The 13,510-nt window shown below is 62.3% G+C and overlaps 1 protein-coding gene across 1 annotated transcript; it reads left to right on the top strand.

The window, feature by feature from the left end:
- Positions 1-1,048: 1,048 nt before the first annotated feature.
- On the top strand, positions 1,049-12,694 carry LMJF_28_3030 (conserved hypothetical protein; the record flags this gene model as incomplete). The annotated part of the gene is made up of 1 exon (XM_001684537.1): positions 1,049-12,694. One exon carries the CDS (start codon positions 1,049-1,051, stop codon positions 12,692-12,694), a length of 11,646 nt encoding a protein of 3,881 aa, XP_001684589.1.
- Between the last annotated feature and the right edge of the window lie 816 nt (positions 12,695-13,510).

Raw genomic sequence — 13,510 nt, 5'->3', positions numbered from 1 at the left:
CTTCTTCTCGGGAAGTGCGGGCATGCGGCGGTATCAGTTTCTTTCGTGCTCTGTATATGTTTTTCTGGTGATGAAGGACAGGCTTGTTGTAGGGGACAGGGCTCTCCGAGTTGCGGTAAGATGTTGTTGTCAGACTTTCCGAGGGCTTGATGAGCAAGGAGTTCCTGGCTACTGCGAAAAAAGAGAATGTCTCCACTCTTTTTCACATGAGGTGACAATTAGTTTCTTTTGTGTTGTGCTCGTTTCTTTTCGCCACTTTTGTTTGTGCAGCCAGTGATTATCTGTGTTGGGAGTGCTATAAATTGGACTCTTCGATCGTGATCTGTAATACGGACAAGGCGCCCTATGCTTAGTAGTAGGCCTACTCGGAGCTTTTCAATCCTTCTCTTCTGTAAAGTAATGCAGTTTACTCCTGCGTGTTTTCTTCGAATAATGCAGCTCTCAGATTTAGAGTATCAAAAGGCTTTAGCAACAGCAAAAAAAAAATCGCGGGCAGCCCATCGATATGCGGCTGAACTTATCATTTGCTGTAGCGCCGTTAGGGTACTTCTTTACATCGCATGAGTAGCAAGAAGCGATCACAGCAAAAGCAACGAAGAATAAAAATGATGTGGCTGTGCTACGCTTGTTGTTGCTCGGTTCTCTGCGACTAAGGTTATCGAATGCGACTCTCATCTCGTTTTATGTCGTAAACTTTTTTTGCTATCTTTTCCGCCTCTTGTAAATCCAATGTATCTTGCAGCGACTGTCTGTTAGTAAGGTCAACTGATCGTGATAGTTCATTGTCAGCACGTTTCAAACAGGTACAAGGCTTGTCTCAGGCATACTTACAGTAGTCATTTCCTCTACACACTAGAGGAGAGAGCAAGAGCGGGTTGATAGTCACACTAAACAATCGCCTTAAACGGTGAACATATAAAGTGACGTACCAGATACCATACACAATTGCACAGCACGCACAGTATTCGGTTGCTGTCTGCGGTGCACGAGACAATCAGGTTTCCATCATCAAATTCCTGCCATCCGCAGCGCTCTGAAACCCTCAGAAATGTCCCAGTTAGCACAACCATCCGTATCTGATATGTACGCAAATCATGCCGAAGCTGCTCCCTTAGCAGATGCGTTCTTGGAACGGCAGAACGACAATACCGATGCCCTCCGTTCTAGCAGTGAAAGAGGAACCATGCGTTTTATCGGTCTATCAAATGATTATGGAGATACCCCGCAGCTGAAATGCGTAAGGGGGCTTGAAGCTTTGAAAAACCCCCTAATAGCACCCACGACAAGAACTGGTGTTATCGCACCGAATACTGTTTGGCGGTGTGTTGTGTGCCACAAGGTGAAGGACCTGAGGGGCGCCCACTTAGACGGCAAGGCGAGTGTGCGCTCGGACTGCTGGCCGTGCGGCAAGAAAACAACGTTTCACCGCGATGTCAGCGCTATGTCTGAGTCTGGTGCCGTTGCAGCACCCACTGCCTCCCACCCGCAAGCGCCTAACGGCGCTGATGGAGCTGCTCATGCAGCTGGTAGCCCCAATATGAGCGTGTTAGCAGCGTCTGCCGCCACATCATCGTTGCAAGTGCTTGTTTCTCCTTCCGGTATCGCTAGCATGCCAGCAGGTACTGCGCCGTTCAAGAGCGCCTTCGGTGCCGTGTCTGCACCGGATGCGGCCAAGCCAGCTGCTGCGCCGTTCAAGAGCGCCTTCGGTGCCGTGTCTGCACCGGATGCGGCCAAGCCAGCTGCTGCGCCGTTCAAGAGCGCCTTTGGTGACGTGTCTGCACCGGATGCGGCCAAGCCAGCTGCTGCGCCGTTCAAGAGCGCCGCCGGTGGAGTTGTGGAGTGGTCAGGGCCGATGCCACCTATTCTCCCAGCGGTGAAGAGCGGTTTCGGAGCGGGTAGGGAGGAAGGTTCGGCCATGAGTTTATTGGGACCTTCTTCGGCAAAGGTGATGTCAGGCGTCACCCAGCAGCCGCCAAAGGCTATGGACGCGTCTACGGCAGCCACAAGTGCTGAGGCGGCAGGCTTGGAGCAAAGTGACTGCGTGCTGCGGGAGAGGTTGTGGCGCTGTGTTGTGTGCCACAAGGTGAAGGACCTGCGGGGCGCCCACTTAGACGGCAAGGCGAGTGTGCGCTCGGACTGCTGGCCGTGCGGCAAGAAAACAACCTTTGTACAAGAGAACACTGGTGATGGCTCACTGGCGGGCGCCGACCGTCGAGCCAGCCGTCTCGCGGAAGCTGCAGGCGATGAGGGAGTGCCGGCTTTACGGGAGCGTCGCTGTACCGTATTCAAAGATCCCGTTGTGCCGTCCGAGTCGGAGGAGGAGCGCTGCATGCTGCCAGTTACGAAGGGTGGCGGAGCGCAACGACCTGCAGAGCATACAAGCGGCGCGGTGCTGTCGGGAAACGCCTTTTGGCGCTGTGTTGTGTGCCACAAGGTGAAGGACCTGAGGGGCGCCCACTTAGACGGCAAGGCGAGTATGCGCTCGGACTGCTGGCCGTGCGGCAAGAAAACAACGTTTCACCGCGATGTCAGCGCTATGTCTGAGTCTGGTGCCGTTGCAGCACCCACTGCCTCCCACCCGCAAGCGCCTAACGGCGCTGATGGAGCTGCTCATGCAGCTGGTAGCCCCAATATGAGCGTGTTAGCAGCGTCTGCCGCCACATCATCGTTGCAAGTGCTTGTTTCTCCTTCCGGTATCGCTAGCATGCCAGCAGGTACTGCGCCGTTCAAGAGCGCCTTTGGTGCCGTGTCTGCACCGGATGCGGCCAAGCCAGCTGCCGCGCCGTTCAAGAGCGCCTTCGGTGCCGTGTCTGCACCGGATGCGGCCAAGCCAGCTGCCGCGCCGTTCAAGAGCGCCTTTGGTGACGTGTCTGCACCGGATGCGGCCAAGCCAGCTGCTGCGCCGTTCAAGAGCGCCGCCGGTGGAGTTGTGGAGTGGTCAGGGCCGATGCCACCTATTCTCCCAGCGGTGAAGAGCGGTTTCGGAGCGGGTAGGGAGGAAGGTTCGGCCATGAGTTTATTGGGACCTTCTTCGGCAAAGGTGATGTCAGGCGTCACCCAGCAGCCGCCAAAGGCTATGGACGCGTCTACGGCAGCCACAAGTGCTGAGGCGGCAGGCTTGGAGCAAAGTGACTGCGTGCTGCGGGAGAGGTTGTGGCGCTGTGTTGTGTGCCACAAGGTGAAGGACCTGCGGGGCGCCCACTTAGACGGCAAGGCGAGTGTGCGCTCGGACTGCTGGCCGTGCGGCAAGAAAACAACCTTTGTACAAGAGAACACTGGTGATGGCTCACTGGCGGGCGCCGACCGTCGAGCCAGCCGTCTCGCGGAAGCTGCAGGCGATGAGGGAGTGCCGGCTTTACGGGAGCGTCGCTGTACCGTATTCAAAGATCCCGTTGTGCCGTCCGAGTCGGAGGAGGAGCGCTGCATGCTGCCAGTTACGAAGGGTGGCGGAGCGCAACGACCTGCAGAGCATACAAGCGGCGCGGTGCTGTCGGGAAACGCCTTTTGGCGCTGTGTTGTGTGCCACAAGGTGAAGGACCTGAGGGGCGCCCACTTAGACGGCAAGGCGAGTGTGCGCTCGGACTGCTGGCCGTGCGGCAAGAAAACAACGTTTCACCGCGATGTCAGCGCTATGTCTGAGTCTGGTGCCGTTGCAGCACCCACTGCCTCCCACCCGCAAGCGCCTAACGGCGCTGATGGAGCTGCTCATGCAGCTGGTAGCCCCAATATGAGCGTGTTAGCAGCGTCTGCCGCCACATCATCGTTGCAAGTGCTTGTTTCTCCTTCCGGTATCGCTAGCATGCCAGCAGGTACTGCGCCGTTCAAGAGCGCCTTTGGTGCCGTGTCTGCACCGGATGCGGCCAAGCCAGCTGCCGCGCCGTTCAAGAGCGCCTTCGGTGCCGTGTCTGCACCGGATGCGGCCAAGCCAGCTGCTGCGCCGTTCAAGAGCGCCGCCGGTGGAGTTGTGGAGTGGTCAGGGCCGATGCCACCTATTCTCCCAGCGGTGAAGAGCGGTTTCGGAGCGGGTAGGGAGGAAGGTTCGGCCATGAGTTTATTGGGACCTTCTTCGGCAAAGGTGATGTCAGGCGTCACCCAGCAGCCGCCAAAGGCTATGGACGCGTCTACGGCAGCCACAAGTGCTGAGGCGGCAGGCTTGGAGCAAAGTGACTGCGTGCTGCGGGAGAGGTTGTGGCGCTGTGTTGTGTGCCACAAGGTGAAGGACCTGCGGGGCGCCCACTTAGACGGCAAGGCGAGTGTGCGCTCGGACTGCTGGCCGTGCGGCAAGAAAACAACCTTTGTACAAGAGAACACTGGTGATGGCTCACTGGCGGGCGCCGACCGTCGAGCCAGCCGTCTAGCGGAAGCTGCAGGCGATGAGGGAGTGCCGGCTTTACGGGAGCGTCGCTGTACCGTATTCAAAGATCCCGTTGTGCCGTCCGAGTCGGAGGAGGAGCGCTGCATGCTGCCAGTTACGAAGGGTGGCGGAGCGCAACGACCTGCAGAGCATACAAGCGGCGCGGTGCTGTCGGGAAACGCCTTTTGGCGCTGTGTTGTGTGCCACAAGGTGAAGGACCTGAGGGGCGCCCACTTAGACGGCAAGGCGAGTGTGCGCTCGGACTGCTGGCCGTGCGGCAAGAAAACAACGTTTCACCGCGATGTCAGCGCTATGTCTGAGTCTGGTGCCGTTGCAGCACCCACTGCCTCCCACCCGCAAGCGCCTAACGGCGCTGATGGAGCTGCTCATGCAGCTGGTAGCCCCAATATGAGCGTGTTAGCAGCGTCTGCCGCCACATCATCGTTGCAAGTGCTTGTTTCTCCTTCCGGTATCGCTAGCATGCCAGCAGGTACTGCGCCGTTCAAGAGCGCCTTTGGTGCCGTGTCTGCACCGGATGCGGCCAAGCCAGCTGCCGCGCCGTTCAAGAGCGCCTTCGGTGCCGTGTCTGCACCGGATGCGGCCAAGCCAGCTGCCGCGCCGTTCAAGAGCGCCTTTGGTGACGTGTCTGCACCGGATGCGGCCAAGCCAGCTGCTGCGCCGTTCAAGAGCGCCGCCGGTGGAGTTGTGGAGTGGTCAGGGCCGATGCCACCTATTCTCCCAGCGGTGAAGAGCGGTTTCGGAGCGGGTAGGGAGGAAGGTTCGGCCATGAGTTTATTGGGACCTTCTTCGGCAAAGGTGATGTCAGGCGTCACCCAGCAGCCGCCAAAGGCTATGGACGCGTCTACGGCAGCCACAAGTGCTGAGGCGGCAGGCTTGGAGCAAAGTGACTGCGTGCTGCGGGAGAGGTTGTGGCGCTGTGTTGTGTGCCACAAGGTGAAGGACCTGCGGGGCGCCCACTTAGACGGCAAGGCGAGTGTGCGCTCGGACTGCTGGCCGTGCGGCAAGAAAACAACCTTTGTACAAGAGAACACTGGTGATGGCTCACTGGCGGGCGCCGACCGTCGAGCCAGCCGTCTCGCGGAAGCTGCAGGCGATGAGGGAGTGCCGGCTTTACGGGAGCGTCGCTGTACCGTATTCAAAGATCCCGTTGTGCCGTCCGAGTCGGAGGAGGAGCGCTGCATGCTGCCAGTTACGAAGGGTGGCGGAGCGCAACGACCTGCAGAGCATACAAGCGGCGCGGTGCTGTCGGGAAACGCCTTTTGGCGCTGTGTTGTGTGCCACAAGGTGAAGGACCTGAGGGGCGCCCACTTAGACGGCAAGGCGAGTGTGCGCTCGGACTGCTGGCCGTGCGGCAAGAAAACAACGTTTCACCGCGATGTCAGCGCTATGTCTGAGTCTGGTGCCGTTGCAGCACCCACTGCCTCCCACCCGCAAGCGCCTAACGGCGCTGATGGAGCTGCTCATGCAGCTGGTAGCCCCAATATGAGCGTGTTAGCAGCGTCTGCCGCCACATCATCGTTGCAAGTGCTTGTTTCTCCTTCCGGTATCGCTAGCATGCCAGCAGGTACTGCGCCGTTCAAGAGCGCCTTTGGTGACGTGCCTGCACCGGATGCGGCCAAGCCAGCCGCCGCGCCGTTCAAGAGTGCCTTCGGTGCCGTGTCTGCACCGGATGCGGCCAAGCCAGCTGCTGCGCCGTTCAAGAGCGCCTTTGGTGACGTGTCTGCACCGGATGCGGCCAAGCCAGCCGCCGCGCCGTTCAAGAGCGCCTTCGGTGCCGTGTCTGCACCGGATGCGGCCAAGCCAGCCGCCGCGCCGTTCAAGAGCGCCTTTGGTGACGTGTCTGCACCGGATGCGGCCAAGCCAGCTGCTGCGCCGTTCAAGAGCGCCTTCGGTGCCGTGTCTGCACCGGATGCGGCCAAGCCAGCCGCCGCGCCGTTCAAGAGCGCCTTCGGTGCCGTGTCTGCACCGGATGCGGCCAAGCCAGCCGCCGCGCCGTTCAAGAGCGCCTTTGGTGACGTGCCTGCACCGGATGCGGCCAAGCCAGCCGCCGCGCCGTTCAAGAGCGCCTTTGGTGACGTGCCTGCACCGGATGCGGCCAAGCCAGCTGCTGCGCCGTTCAAGAGCGCCTTCGGTGCCGTGTCTGCACCGGATGCGGCCAAGCCAGCCGCCGCGCCGTTCAAGAGCGCCTTTGGTGACGTGTCTGCACCGGATGCGGCCAAGCCAGCTGCTGCGCCGTTCAAGAGCGCCTTTGGTGACGTGTCTGCACCGGATGCGGCCAAGCCAGCTGCTGCGCCGTTCAAGAGCGCCTTTGGTGACGTGTCTGCACCGGATGCGGCCAAGCCAGCCGCCGCGCCGTTCAAGAGCGCCTTTGGTGACGTGCCTGCACCGGATGCGGCCAAGCCAGCTGCTGCGCCGTTCAAGAGCGCCTTCGGTGCCGTGTCTGCACCGGATGCGGCCAAGCCAGCCGCCGCGCCGTTCAAGAGCGCCTTTGGTGACGTGTCTGCACCGGATGCGGCCAAGCCAGCTGCTGCGCCGTTCAAGAGCGCCTTTGGTGACGTGCCTGCACCGGATGCGGCCAAGCCAGCTGCTGCGCCGTTCAAGAGCGCCTTCGGTGCCGTGCCTGCACCGGATGCGGCCAAGCCAGCCGCCGCGCCGTTCAAGAGCGCCTTCGGTGCCGTGTCTGCACCGGATGCGGCCAAGCCAGCTGCCGCGCCGTTCAAGAGCGCCTTCGGTGCCGTGTCTGCACCGGATGCGGCCAAGCCAGCTGCTGCGCCGTTCAAGAGCGCCTTCGGTGCCGTGTCTGCACCGGATGCGGCCAAGCCAGCCGCCGCGCCGTTCAAGAGCGCCTTTGGTGACGTGCCTGCACCGGATGCGGCCAAGCCAGCCGCCGCGCCGTTCAAGAGCGCCTTTGGTGACGTGCCTGCACCGGATGCGGCCAAGCCAGCTGCTGCGCCGTTCAAGAGCGCCTTCGGTGCCGTGTCTGCACCGGATGCGGCCAAGCCAGCCGCCGCGCCGTTCAAGAGCGCCTTTGGTGACGTGTCTGCACCGGATGCGGCCAAGCCAGCTGCTGCGCCGTTCAAGAGCGCCTTTGGTGACGTGTCTGCACCGGATGCGGCCAAGCCAGCTGCTGCGCCGTTCAAGAGCGCCTTTGGTGACGTGTCTGCACCGGATGCGGCCAAGCCAGCCGCCGCGCCGTTCAAGAGTGCCTTCGGTGCCGTGTCTGCACCGGATGCGGCCAAGCCAGCTGCTGCGCCGTTCAAGAGCGCCTTTGGTGACGTGTCTGCACCGGATGCGGCCAAGCCAGCCGCCGCGCCGTTCAAGAGCGCCTTTGGTGACGTGTCTGCACCGGATGCGGCCAAGCCAGCCGCCGCGCCGTTCAAGAGCGCCTTCGGTGCCGTGTCTGCACCGGATGCGGCCAAGCCAGCCGCCGCGCCGTTCAAGAGCGCCTTCGGTGCCGTGTCTGCACCGGATGCGGCCAAGCCAGCCGCCGCGCCGTTCAAGAGCGCCTTTGGTGACGTGTCTGCACCGGATGCGGCCAAGCCAGCTGCTGCGCCGTTCAAGAGCGGCTTTGGTGACGTGTCTGCACCGGATGCGGCCAAGCCAGCTGCTGCGCCGTTCAAGAGCGCCTTTGGTGACGTGTCTGCACCGGATGCGGCCAAGCCAGCCGCCGCGCCGTTCAAGAGCGCCTTTGGTGCCGTGTCTGCACCGGATGCGGCCAAGCCAGCTGCTGCGCCGTTCAAGAGCGCCTTCGGTGCCGTGTCTGCACCGGATGCGGCCAAGCCAGCCGCCGCGCCGTTCAAGAGCGCCTTCGGTGCCGTGTCTGCACCGGATGCGGCCAAGCCAGCCGCCGCGCCGTTCAAGAGCGCCTTCGGTGCCGTGTCTGCACCGGATGCGGCCAAGCCAGCCGCCGCGCCGTTCAAGAGCGCCTTTGGTGACGTGCCTGCACCGGATGCGGCCAAGCCAGCTGCTGCGCCGTTCAAGAGCGCCTTTGGTGACGTGTCTGCACCGGATGCGGCCAAGCCAGCTGCTGCGCCGTTCAAGAGCGGCTTTGGTGACGTGTCTGCACCGGATGCGGCCAAGCCAGCTGCTGCGCCGTTCAAGAGCGCCTTTGGTGACGTGTCTGCACCGGATGCGGCCAAGCCAGCTGCTGCGCCGTTCAAGAGCGCCTTCGGTGCCGTGTCTGCACCGGATGCGGCCAAGCCAGCCGCCGCGCCGTTCAAGAGCGCCTTTGGTGACGTGTCTGCACCGGATGCGGCCAAGCCAGCCGCCGCGCCGTTCAAGAGCGCCTTCGGTGCCGTGTCTGCACCGGATGCGGCCAAGCCAGCCGCCGCGCCGTTCAAGAGCGCCTTCGGTGCCGTGTCTGCACCGGATGCGGCCAAGCCAGCCGCCGCGCCGTTCAAGAGCGCCTTTGGTGACGTGCCTGCACCGGATGCGGCCAAGCCAGCCGCCGCGCCGTTCAAGAGCGCCTTTGGTGACGTGCCTGCACCGGATGCGGCCAAGCCAGCTGCTGCGCCGTTCAAGAGCGCCTTCGGTGCCGTGTCTGCACCGGATGCGGCCAAGCCAGCCGCCGCGCCGTTCAAGAGCGCCTTTGGTGACGTGTCTGCACCGGATGCGGCCAAGCCAGCTGCTGCGCCGTTCAAGAGCGCCTTTGGTGACGTGTCTGCACCGGATGCGGCCAAGCCAGCTGCTGCGCCGTTCAAGAGCGCCTTTGGTGACGTGTCTGCACCGGATGCGGCCAAGCCAGCCGCCGCGCCGTTCAAGAGCGCCTTTGGTGACGTGCCTGCACCGGATGCGGCCAAGCCAGCTGCTGCGCCGTTCAAGAGCGCCTTCGGTGCCGTGTCTGCACCGGATGCGGCCAAGCCAGCCGCCGCGCCGTTCAAGAGCGCCTTTGGTGACGTGTCTGCACCGGATGCGGCCAAGCCAGCTGCTGCGCCGTTCAAGAGCGCCTTTGGTGACGTGCCTGCACCGGATGCGGCCAAGCCAGCTGCTGCGCCGTTCAAGAGCGCCTTCGGTGCCGTGCCTGCACCGGATGCGGCCAAGCCAGCCGCCGCGCCGTTCAAGAGCGCCTTCGGTGCCGTGTCTGCACCGGATGCGGCCAAGCCAGCTGCCGCGCCGTTCAAGAGCGCCTTCGGTGCCGTGTCTGCACCGGATGCGGCCAAGCCAGCTGCTGCGCCGTTCAAGAGCGCCTTCGGTGCCGTGTCTGCACCGGATGCGGCCAAGCCAGCCGCCGCGCCGTTCAAGAGCGCCTTTGGTGACGTGCCTGCACCGGATGCGGCCAAGCCAGCCGCCGCGCCGTTCAAGAGCGCCTTTGGTGACGTGCCTGCACCGGATGCGGCCAAGCCAGCTGCTGCGCCGTTCAAGAGCGCCTTCGGTGCCGTGTCTGCACCGGATGCGGCCAAGCCAGCCGCCGCGCCGTTCAAGAGCGCCTTTGGTGACGTGTCTGCACCGGATGCGGCCAAGCCAGCTGCTGCGCCGTTCAAGAGCGCCTTTGGTGACGTGTCTGCACCGGATGCGGCCAAGCCAGCTGCTGCGCCGTTCAAGAGCGCCTTTGGTGACGTGTCTGCACCGGATGCGGCCAAGCCAGCCGCCGCGCCGTTCAAGAGCGCCTTTGGTGACGTGTCTGCACCGGATGCGGCCAAGCCAGCTGCTGCGCCGTTCAAGAGCGCCTTTGGTGACGTGCCTGCACCGGATGCGGCCAAGCCAGCTGCTGCGCCGTTCAAGAGCGCCTTCGGTGCCGTGTCTGCACCGGATGCGGCCAAGCCAGCTGCCGCGCCGTTCAAGAGCGCCTTCGGTGCCGTGTCTGCACCGGATGCGGCCAAGCCAGCTGCCGCGCCGTTCAAGAGCGCCTTCGGTGCCGTGTCTGCACCGGATGCGGCCAAGCCAGCTGCTGCGCCGTTCAAGAGCGCCTTCGGTGCCGTGCCTGCACCGGATGCGGCCAAGCCAGCTGCCGCGCCGTTCAAGAGCGCCTTTGGTGACGTGTCTGCACCGGATGCGGCCAAGCCAGCTGCTGCGCCGTTCAAGAGCGCCGCCGGTGGAGTTGTGGAGTGGTCAGGGCCGATGCCACCTATTCTCCCAGCGGTGAAGAGCGGTTTCGGAGCGGGTAGGGAGGAAGGTTCGGCCATGAGTTTATTGGGACCTTCTTCGGCAAAGGTGATGTCAGGCGTCACCCAGCAGCCGCCAAAGGCTATGGACGCGTCTACGGCAGCCACAAGTGCTGAGGCGGCAGGCTTGGAGCAAAGTGACTGCGTGCTGCGGGAGAGGTTGTGGCGCTGTGTTGTGTGCCACAAGGTGAAGGACCTGCGGGGCGCCCACTTAGACGGCAAGGCGAGTGTGCGCTCGGACTGCTGGCCGTGCGGCAAGAAAACAACCTTTGTACAAGAGAACACTGGTGATGGCTCACTGGCGGGCGCCGACCGTCGAGCCAGCCGTCTAGCGGAAGCTGCAGGCGATGAGGGAGTGCCGGCTTTACGGGAGCGTCGCTGTACCGTATTCAAAGATCCCGTTGTGCCGTCCGAGTCGGAGGAGGAGCGCTGCATGCTGCCAGTTACGAAGGGTGGCGGAGCGCAACGACCTGCAGAGCATACAAGCGGCGCGGTGCTGTCGGGAAACGCCTTTTGGCGCTGTGTTGTGTGCCACAAGGTGAAGGACCTGAGGGGCGCCCACTTAGACGGCAAGGCGAGTGTGCGCTCGGACTGCTGGCCGTGCGGCAAGAAAACAACGTTTCACCGCGATGTCAGCGCTATGTCTGAGTCTGGTGCCGTTGCAGCACCCACTGCCTCCCACCCGCAAGCGCCTAACGGCGCTGATGGAGCTGCTCATGCAGCTGGTAGCCCCAATATGAGCGTGTTAGCAGCGTCTGCCGCCACATCATCGTTGCAAGTGCTTGTTTCTCCTTCCGGTATCGCTAGCATGCCAGCAGGTACTGCGCCGTTCAAGAGCGCCTTTGGTGACGTGCCTGCACCGGATGCGGCCAAGCCAGCCGCCGCGCCGTTCAAGAGCGCCTTCGGTGACGTGCCTGCACCGGATGCGGCCAAGCCAGCCGCCGCGCCGTTCAAGAGCGCCTTTGGTGACGTGCCTGCACCGGATGCGGCCAAGCCAGCCGCCGCGCCGTTCAAGAGCGCCTTCGGTGCCGTGTCTGCACCGGATGCGGCCAAGCCAGCCGCCGCGCCGTTCAAGAGCGCCTTTGGTGACGTGTCTGCACCGGATGCGGCCAAGCCAGCTGCTGCGCCGTTCAAGAGCGCCTTTGGTGACGTGTCTGCACCGGATGCGGCCAAGCCAGCCGCCGCGCCGTTCAAGAGCGCCTTTGGTGACGTGTCTGCACCGGATGCGGCCAAGCCAGCCGCCGCGCCGTTCAAGAGCGCCTTCGGTGCCGTGTCTGCACCGGATGCGGCCAAGCCAGCCGCCGCGCCGTTCAAGAGCGCCTTTGGTGACGTGTCTGCACCGGATGCGGCCAAGCCAGCCGCCGCGCCGTTCAAGAGCGCCTTCGGTGCCGTGTCTGCACCGGATGCGGCCAAGCCAGCCGCCGCGCCGTTCAAGAGCGGCTTTGGTGACGTGTCTGCACCGGATGCGGCCAAGCCAGCTGCTGCGCCGTTCAAGAGCGGCTTTGGTGACGTGTCTGCACCGGATGCGGCCAAGCCAGCTGCTGCGCCGTTCAAGAGCGGCTTTGGTGACGTGTCTGCACCGGATGCGGCCAAGCCAGCTGCTGCGCCGTTCAAGAGCGGCTTTGGTGACGTGTCTGCACCGGATGCGGCCAAGCCAGCTGCTGCGCCGTTCAAGAGCGCCTTTGGTGACGTGTCTGCACCGGATGCGGCCAAGCCAGCTGCTGTAGAGTTGAAAGTCGTATATGGAGATACGCAGTATATGTGTGAATCGGTATTATCCGAGGATGGGGAGGAGTCGTTGCGATGGAGGGAGAACTCGAAGCGGAGGGAATGTGTGGATCTCGCAAAAGGAGGACAGCTTGGCATCTCAGATGCAAAGGGCGGAGTCGCTGATAAAGCTTGTGGTGCTGGACCGAGTGTAAGTTCGTCTTGTGACATGGTATGCTCGACTGCGCTGGTGCCGTCTGTGGCCACAGGCTGTTGCTCATCAGCGGTAGTGGAGAAACTGATTACTAAAGCTTTGAAAGAGCAGCGTGTGGAGATGAAGGAAGAGTTGGAGTGTTTCCGCAAGGATTTATTGTTCGAAGTTCGTCAGGCGATCTCTCAAGGACATGTGTATGCTGTGGCGAGGGACCGGGCGAGTTTCGGGGAGCCACCTGCACAGATGACGGAGAGCCTCATTCGCAGGCATTTATCGAAGGCGTTTCGTAAATCGTGATATTTTTGTTAATGTTTGTAACATATATCTTTCATTTTTGCCGATTCTCTTTCGTTTAGTTTGACAACAGTGGCGACAAAACGTTGGTTGGCGGTTTTGCAAAGTGGTTGCGTATGCCTTAGTGAATGAGTGTCCTAGCATGGTCACGTGCATCGCAGCAACGAGAGTAAGTGGCTCAAGTCGCGTTCGGCTTGGTGCACCTAAGGATGGCGCGGATGTACGGAATGCCTCCGCGGCTCTTTGCTACTTCTTTCCTGAATGCTTACTTCCTGATGAGAGGGGACACGTCAGCGTGGCGCCTCAGGGTACCGCACACCCCCTATCCTATCTTAGGGCAGAAACAACGCAGCTCCCACCTATCGAATGACGATGCCGAAGAAAGCACTGGTGGTGACAAGGCTAGGCACCTACGACTGAGGGGGAAGGACAGAGCGATGTATCGCCTCCGATGTCGGCGGTGAGGTCCTGGATGGCGTTGCGTTGTGTGGCGACCTGCGACTGTGAGCACGCTTGTGCCGTCCATATGAAAGGCAAGGTGTCAGAATGGCTGGAACGTCGTCCACCGAGCCCTCACTGCCTCCTGGCGGGGTAGGCCTGGGCCACCATGAGGGGGATGCGCCAGGTGGCGACCGGCACAATGGGAGAGGCCGTGAGGCGACGTGCAGTGCAGGGCTCGGGTATCGTTCGAGTCAGGGGCCTTTCTCCGCGGACTGACTCGGCATTGCTGTAAGGCGTGCCTACGGCAGGTTCGCACTGCTGGATATGCCGGGTCAAGCGGAGTTCGACGCATGCTCGGTGCCAGAAGGGACGCGTGAA

This window comes from Leishmania major, chromosome 28, assembly GCF_000002725.2.
Source record: "Leishmania major strain Friedlin complete genome, chromosome 28".
Lineage (NCBI taxonomy): Eukaryota > Euglenozoa > Kinetoplastea > Trypanosomatida > Trypanosomatidae > Leishmania > Leishmania major.
Note: the sequence above shows the minus strand (reverse complement) of the source record. Positions and strands in the feature narration are given on the sequence as shown.